At 39.4% G+C, this 8,665-nt stretch overlaps 1 protein-coding gene across 3 annotated transcripts; it reads left to right on the top strand.

Moving 5' to 3' along the window:
* The first annotated feature begins 815 nt into the window (after positions 1-815).
* Positions 816-8,405, top strand: LOC144639258 (methyltransferase-like protein 27). Of its 3 annotated transcripts, none has more exons than XM_078498557.1 (4): positions 816-859; positions 4,844-4,986; positions 6,863-7,241; positions 7,868-8,405. In XM_078498557.1, exons 2-4 carry the CDS (start codon positions 4,879-4,881, stop codon positions 8,059-8,061), a joined length of 681 nt encoding a protein of 226 aa, XP_078354683.1. In that variant the 5' UTR covers positions 816-859; positions 4,844-4,878; the 3' UTR covers positions 8,062-8,405. The 3 variants fall into 3 exon arrangements, with proteins under 3 accessions (XP_078354683.1, XP_078354680.1, XP_078354681.1); XM_078498554.1 differs by lacking the exon at positions 816-859 and adding an exon at positions 2,810-2,929; XM_078498555.1 differs by lacking the exon at positions 816-859 and adding an exon at positions 2,810-2,929 and having other exon boundaries at positions 4,859-4,986.
* Positions 8,406-8,665: the final 260 nt, after the last annotated feature.

Here is an 8,665-nt window from a genome sequence, read left to right on the forward strand (position 1 = left end):
ATTACGACAGCGACAAAGATAATTTAAGCAAAGTAAACAGCGACATTGGCATTTTTTAGAAAAAGCTTAATATTTTCAGATATTTTCAAGTGTTTTCACACAGTATGACAGGTTTGTTTGCCTTTCAAAAGGCAATAATGTACGTTGCGAACTGGCTGCAACTGAGACACCATTATAGATGTTTATTTTCTTTAAAAAACAATACATAGACCTCAAAGATTTATTATATTATGTCCGCTGAGCTAATGCAAAAGAAACACTCGGCGTCAAGACCTTTCCCAGGTAGCAACCTCTTCACCTTCAATTGTATTTTTGCAGCAACTGTTTTAACTGTGCCTGGAGCAAGTTAAACAGCTCTTATGCGTAATTCAGAATGCTGCACAAATTGATTGTTTGGTTGTTTTAAGTCGAAAAACGTCTAATTAAATAAGAATAATTTCATCAAAAAATGCATAAAATGGAACAAATTTTATCGAAAGGAACCCCTAACTATAAACACGTCTACTGTACTGCCAGTTTCTAGAATCAACGGATGAAATCCCATACACAATGACATTATTTACCACCACGTTAGTAAGTATGTAATGGTGTTCTATTTTGGAATTGTCTTGAATGATAAATTATTAATTTTATTATCTTCTTTGTTTTCTTTCAATTATGCCGCGCCCCCTACTTAAGAAGCTGGCTCAAAGAACTTGCTTCATTTCGCAGTAAATCTCGGAGAGGTAAGTACATTTTTTGACGCGCCCTACCGTAAGTTTTCGTACATGATTTGAACTCCAATTTTTTCTTTTCAGTAGCCAGTTGACTGTGCTGAGTTTCTAGAGCAGAATCTTAACCGAAGTACTTTTAAACTTTGGTGAGTTGTACAGTTAAATGATGTAATGCATATGAAATGATTCATATATGAACTGCGGATGTATATGAAAGTGATAAATGATCGTCGCAGTGATTTTCCAATTTAAGCAATTGGAATTTTTTTCAGGCTTCTTTATTCCAATTGCTTAAATGGGAAAATCACTGCGACTTTCTTGTACAGTTAAGTTAGCATGATAATCGTGTCTTGAATTCTTTCGCAGCGGAAAGTGCAACCGCAAATCTGTTTCTTAAAAGTAAGGATTTTAATACAGAAAAACATTATTTTGCACATCGCCAATGCCTTTTTGGAGCGTCAACAAGAAAAGGAAAAAAATCATCGTTTACTAGTAAAGAAATTGTTTAACATGACACGAGCGAGGGACAAAGAAAAAATCTGAGTCCCCGACGGGAATCAAACCCGTGGCCTCCTAGATACCGGTTGGGCGCTCTAACCAACTGAGCTACAAGACTCGTTGTGAGCTGGGCCATTTACTAGGTTGATATGTGACACGCGTCCCGCATTCTGCTAGGATCAGCAATGTCGATAATAAACTGATGGTACTTGAAATTTTAAGCTCGGTGATAAATAGTGAAGAAATTATTCAACATGACACGAGCGAGGGACAAAGAAAAAATCTGAATCCCCGACGGGAATCGACTCTAACCAACTGAGCTACGAGTCTCTCGTAGCTCAGTTGGTTAGAGCGCCCAACCGGTATCTGGGAGGCCATGAGTTTGATTCCCGTAGGGGACTCGTGTCACGGTTGAACAATTTCTTCGCTATTTATCACCGAGCTTAAAATTTACCATCTTTATTATTAACTACACATTTATCAACGTTTACTGTTTTATCAATCCCGGTCACGTCTCAAATCATAGAATAATACTCTGGGATGATCTTATAAATCTTTGAAATGAACTCTTTCGTTTTATTTACGACCAATTCACCACTGATGAAGGGCTAAGCCCGAAACGTTTGGTTTATAATGAACTTTTTGGCACTTACAATACACTTTTTCTCTCTTAATACGTCGATCTTGCTCAGGATTTCATCGCGGTATTTGGTATAGAAGTCGGTGAGCTACGTTTAAGGTAACCTGCGATCAGGCGTTTTTTTCCTTTGCAAAGATGTGGTAAGTAGGGAGGGAGGGCATGATCTAAAAAAACAGTTTTCAGTACTTTCCAGCTCTTATATACTTTGATGGGTCAGTGCTGCAAACATTATTATGATCAGTTACCACTACAAAAATGGTATCAAACAATTGCTCAGTCATTGGCAAGCAAATTGTGATTATTTTCTTGACGTCACTTGAAATTGTGGCAACGGTATTACTAGTTAAAAACTACGGTCCTAAAATTAACCAGATCACGCGACCGGTAATTTACGGATCACGGCCAAATTTGAGCAATCCTCGAGGAAGAAAAAGCTACAGAACACTTCTTAGCCTTGAAAAAATAAAACGCGTTATAATAAATGCCGGATTTGGATTTCGCATGGCAAATTGAATTTTCAAGACCTTCGGGCCTCGGCCGAAAACACAAATAAACATCTTCAAATAATCATCTTGCTCAACATCTTCCAACATTGAATACATTATGGTTTAGAACAGAAATAAATTGCACAATGCATAACAATCAACTAATCAACGATTAAAGGCTGGTTCTCATATGATCGCCCCGATCGTCTCTGTCGCTTCTGTCGTTTGCAAAGTCTGAGGTGATTGGAGCAAGCAAACTTTTTGAAGCGACAGAAGCGACAGAGACGATCGGGACGATCATATGAGAACCAGGCTTTAGGGCAGTGAAAAAAAAAAACAACAAAGCGAACGTGAGCCCCACCGGCCTACTATGTGTTCGTAAGTACAAAGGAGTACAACAGCGTTGCGCAACTGAAAAGTGTAAAACTGATTTACAATGCTAATTTCGTCCGTTCATTGTAGTTTACACTAAGTCGCAGTCACCCCTTCGGGGCGTTCTTGCTTTAAATTTGCCTCAAAGCAGTTTAGCAGCTTTAAAGATTTACGTTTGTTAAAGGGGAGGAGAAGGTTAATCGCTCAGAAAATCTGCCAAGGTAAGTGGGTTTATCTTTTGTCCGTTAGGAGAATGTGTTTTCGTTTAGTAGATTTAATAAAACTAGCGACATAAAAGAAGTAATAGCATGGTCGATCCGGACACAAACAAACATTTCATGCGGATTAAGTCGAAAACATGGAAAATTTATTTGCTACTCTGTATACATCTGAAATATGACCGGTCGTCGGAGTTTCTAAGGACCCTCTCTAATCGATATTTTTGTTAAACGACCTTGCCTCCGGCAGTACTCTATGTAAATGATTATAATGTCCACGATATAATTTCTGTCAGAGGTTAATTTGTTGTCTTTGTTCGATGTTCTGTCAGAGGTAAACTTGTTGTTTTTGTTTGGTTGGAAGCAAAAACAAGGCTAAAAAAATGTGATACGAGTTTCCTTATCGAAATTGGCGAATGGTAAATCCGGCGTTAGCCGAGATGCCGAGTCCCTTGTTGAAAGTATCCGAAACGGAGACTCGAATGATTTTACAAAATCCGAGCCCGAGACTTAGTGCAAAGAAAAGGCCATCCCGAGACTTGCATGTATTTATTTACACGATGTACACAACTTTAAAACCGAAGAATCTGTTATTGGCTCCGGAATTTCGAATTTGCGACCCAAATTATTTCCTCGATTGGCTTTCATCAGGGCTTCGGCCGGTCGTCGAAAGAACAGTCTTTGATAACTAGCTGGAATATCAAATTTGATCGCAAATTCGCTTTCTTAATGTGATCTGTACTCTACAATTACTTTCTGCACTAAATACATTCTCACCAGCGAGGAACATGCCAACAGAATGACGTATCAAATTTGAGTTCGTTTAAAGGGCTAAGTAATTTTGCAATTTCCAATTAATGGGTCATATATGGGACAATTTCAGAAACTAGCTCCCGAGTACCCAAAACAAATAATAACCTGAATAAACGGAAAAGAATTAAAAACCTGGAAAACCACCTCACTTTTTACTCAGTTGCTGATATAGATGACAGTACGTAATTTCGAAAGAAAGAAAGGTAAACAAACCTCTCGTACTATACTATGAGAAAACACTTAAAAACAAATTAATGCAGCAATTAAAATTGTATTGATGAGCTACTCGAGTACTCGATTTTAAGCACCCAGTTTAGCCTCCTATTGGTTTTTAAAGACCCTGGATTAAAGAAACCCTCCGGTGATTAGTCTTTGAAATTCTTAATTGACTGATTCCTTTGACGGATTGCGATGTATAAAGCACGGACTGCGGTCTGGGTATAAAATACGAACTATAGTATATATATAACCACCTGCAAGCTACGGATTGGCGGAAAGGTATAAAATACGGACTAGGGTATAAAACGCGGGGTCAAGATTATAAACTACGTATAAACGCGGACTGAGTGTAAACATACGCGGAGGCAGGCGTGGCCGAGTGGTTTAGGGCGCTGGTGTTGTAATCCGGAGGTCATCGGTTCGAGGCCTGCCCTTGCCACTAGCTGGATTTGTTTCTCGGTTATCCTGGGTTCAAATTCTCGACCACGCTTTGTATAACCTTTTAACCTTGTTATGTTCATTTATAAATTATTTGTTTCCTCTGTTTCAGTGGCATGCCTGTAAACTAGCTATCTCGTGCTAAGTGCATGACCTCTATAAACACATATTTATTAATTTTTTAATTTTTATTATTATTTTTTTATTTTATTTTTATTTTATTTTTTTTTATTTTAACATATTGAAAACCGTGGCTGTAAGCATAAAAATGTGATTTACCTCGGCGAAGTACCTTACAATCACATCAGGCTAGGGGTTAGACCGAGAAGATGGCTCGCTGATTCATACTGCTCTTCATGGTACTAACAAAACGTTTCTGATGTCAATGATTAACAATGGAAGGAAATATTACTCAATTACAAAGATTTCTTACGTTGTTTCTTTCAGCTTCTTGCATAAAAGGAAATCGCTCGACTTGTAACATGACGGCAGAGATTAAGTACAGCCAGCGATTTCTGAAGCTGGGCGTTGACTCGACCCTGGAAGAATCAAAATTGGCCTACGATGAAATGGCTTCTTGTTGGGAAAAGGTAAATATGCAAGACGAGAAGTACGAGGTACAACATTTCCGTCCCCAGAGGCCGCGATTCTTATGGTCAGCTCCGGACTGTGTGTGAAGTTCACGCTACGAACGAACTGTACAACTGGGGTGTTTTGGACAGAACAACAATTTTTTTTAGCCATCGAGGTCTCGTGCTGGGTTGCACGTGAAGAGGAAAAAACGCCGGCCTCATTTAAGGTGGCTGGCGATAGTTTAGTCAGAATTAGACAGGCCCGTCTTTGGTATTCTATCTTTCTTTTAGCATAAATATAAACAACATTTACCAATGAACAATTTAAGGTCATTGTGACATCAAAATCTGTTTCCATGTCAACGTCATATGAGGTTAAAGATTTACTACATTGTATTTTGGACCCTCTGAGGCTAATAACTCAAATTATTATATAAACATCAGTGAAATACTAGGAAATCTTTCGCGCGAAAAAATCATATCTTCACACGTGAAAATAACATGTTATTTTCACATGTGAAGATATCGATTTCGAAACATTTTCTGACAACTTTGCCCTGTTTCAATGCTGAATGAGCCAAAGTAAATCGATATTAAGTCGAAACATCTTCGGATCTTCCTCGGCAATCTTCGGCAAACTTCGGAAATCTTCGGAAAAGTTCGGAAAATGTTCAGAAACATTCGTACGACCTTCGGACAACATTTTGCAAATCTTCGGAAATCTTCGGAAAATGGTCGGAAATCTTCGGAAAATCCCCAAAAACATCGAAATTGGTAGGTTTATATAATAAACAGAATATTACATGGTTGAACACTCGAAGATAAATTTCATATCTCCGCGCAACCATGTAATATCCTCTATAACTACACGGTGAAAGTTTATTTTTCACATATTTTTATCCAACCGACAAAATAAACATATTTGCAAATCTTTAAAGAAATCTGTCAAAAGGACTCGAAGCTACGTTTTTTTTGCATAAATTTAAGGTGGCTCTGAACATTTCTGACATGTCGTTTCTTTAATATCTTTGACCACTTTTGTAGTTGCCATGGCAACTAATTTTGACATCACAGTGATTCCAATTTGTTTTTTTTGGAAATTATTTACAAGGATGTTCTGAAAGTTAAACCTCTACATTACAGGTGTAGCACCAATAGAATGCCGAAGGCGGGAATATCTCAAATATTACCAGCCACCTTAATTTAAATTTTTCGACAATCATCCCCGTTATTTCCATATGGCCGGAATCTCCCTTGAACAAAGGTTATTTCCAAAGAATAGCTTCCCTTTTGGGGCGAAACAAACTGATATAGTGAGCACCCCATGGGGTTTTGTGAGCTGCCAAGGGCCCAGCTTAAAAATATGTGTAAATGCAATGTAATGGTACCGTAATGGCACCTCAAGGGAGGGCGCTTATTCGAGACAGGGCGCTTATTCGGGACAGGGCGCTTATTTAATTTTTTGAGAAACAACCAAATGTATCTAACAATAACAGGAACTGTAACAGTTAGAAATTGTTAAAAGTTCAGTTACTTTTAAAATAATTGTGCATTTTAACAGTAAATATATACATGAACTGTACGGTGAACGGTCAGGAGTTTATCTAGTTGACGTCAGTGACTTCAGTAGGGGCAGTTATCTACAATAGGGGCACTTATTAGAATAGGGGTGCTTATAAGAATGGGGGCGCTAATAAGAATGGGGCGCTTATTGGAATAGGGGCGCTTATTTACAAAAACACATTCGAAGGGGGGCGCTTATTCGGAAGGGGGCGGTTATTGGAAGGAGGGCGCTAAATCGAATCATTACGGTACTTGTATAGCGAATTTCCCAAAGCTCAATTCGCTTCACAATTAGGTTCAAGAATCTAACATTAACTGAATTTTGTTTCAGATTAGTGACAACACAGGTTACAAAGGCCATATACTGTGTGTGGAGGCATTTGATCGAGCCATGCAGAACAGAGACGTTTATCCCAACCCGAGACAAGACATGAAAATCCTTGATGTTGGAGCTGGTACAGGAGGCATTGGTGAAATGCTCAAAGCCAGAGGGTACACCAATGTTGATGCGTTAGACATCTCTCAGGAAATGCTGAATTTGGCCGCAAGTAAGAGCCTTTACAGCAAGCTGATCTGTGCTCCGTTGACAGACACGCATATGAAAGAGGTTGAAACTGCTGAATATGACGTCGCGCTGTGCGCGGGCACCATAGTGTATGGACAAGTGAAACCTGGGGCGATCGAGCAATGTGCGCGATTTGTGAAGCCTGGTAAGTAGTGGTCATCTTAATATATAAATTAGATTAATTCTCTACACATTTTTGCCAATTTTCATGTAAGTTTAGTTCTGAGAATTTCAAGCAAACATGTGACGAAAATAGGAACTTGATGTGGATCTGTCTTGGTGGATCGGATAGTATTCATCTTTTTGAACCTTGTTTTGGTTGGAAATTTACAGTTTGTCGCGTTAAGCATGTGTGGTACCAGTTGATGGTAAAACCAGTGTAGGAAACCGTACTAAAACCGTAGTTTTCGTCGCGAAGTTGTAAGGGAAGTGATCTTGCTACGATGGTCAAGAGGCCTCTGCGGAGGAGAGAGGGCTCGATCGTTGGTTGGTTGGTTTCCTTGTTCGGGAAATTAAGCACTTTCATTTTTCTATAAACAAACTAAGTTCCTTTACCTGGCTAAGGTAAAGTCTGCATCGGCCAAGAGTCCCATATCGCCTGAGGTTATACTGCTGCCAGTAGCACGAGTACTCATCCCCCCCTCCCTTCCCCGCTGTATGGGGTGCAGGGTTACCCCTCCCCCTCTGATTGATTGATCGATTGATCCGATGTCCAGCGCGCGAACCAACAGGTTAATGGTTAATCATTCTTTCTTCTGATTTTCACTACAGGTGGTCTGTTTATATTCTCTATCCGTGTGGACTCGTATGATCCAGTGGGTCTTGGTTTTAGCGAGAAGTGTGAAGAGCTGGAAAAAACTGGTAAATGGGATCTGGTGCTGAAAGAGAAACGCGAGCTACACGCCACGCCGAACGAGGAACGACTTCGATATTGCTACCTCATTACTTATAAAGTACTACAGTAAACAGTGCTGAAAATCTAATACATGTAGCTCATGACAGGAGGCAACCAAGTTATGATCGAAAATTACTTGTTCCAGCAATATTAATTCAGGAGCACGCGAACTTGTTTCGTGCAATGTTCGCGTGAACTTAATAATAATTCAATTTAGTCAATTGTTCACATGCACGGGCACGTGCACGCGCACAAAACACACGACACGTTGTCTATGGGATTTAAGGTGGCTTCGCCACGTCCGGGGTATGTTAAGGACTGGGGAAGATGGATTAGGATCGTAATCTTTTTCATTCTTCCTCATTGTTAACTAACCGTGGTTGTTCTTTATTTATTTTTACCTTTTTTGGTGTTTTTCCACCATGGTAACCTATTATTTTGAGGTATTCTTGGAATTGAATAAAATTTTGTAGATATCGCAAAATGTGGCATACCATGTTTTTACGTCCTACTTTATATAACTGTACTGCCAAGCGTCTAAAATTATCGAACACACTTTAAAATGGAGACCAGGAGGAACTCACATCTTAAGACAGTTCATATTTTTTTCGATTGTTGAACTCCGGGAAAGATCGGCGAGTGAACTGGACGCCAGCACAAAACGGCTCGCTCCC

Source organism: Oculina patagonica, chromosome 14 (assembly GCF_052425735.1).
Source record: "Oculina patagonica isolate OP01 chromosome 14, crgOcupat, whole genome shotgun sequence".
Classification (NCBI taxonomy): Eukaryota; Metazoa; Cnidaria; class Anthozoa; order Scleractinia; family Oculinidae; genus Oculina; species Oculina patagonica.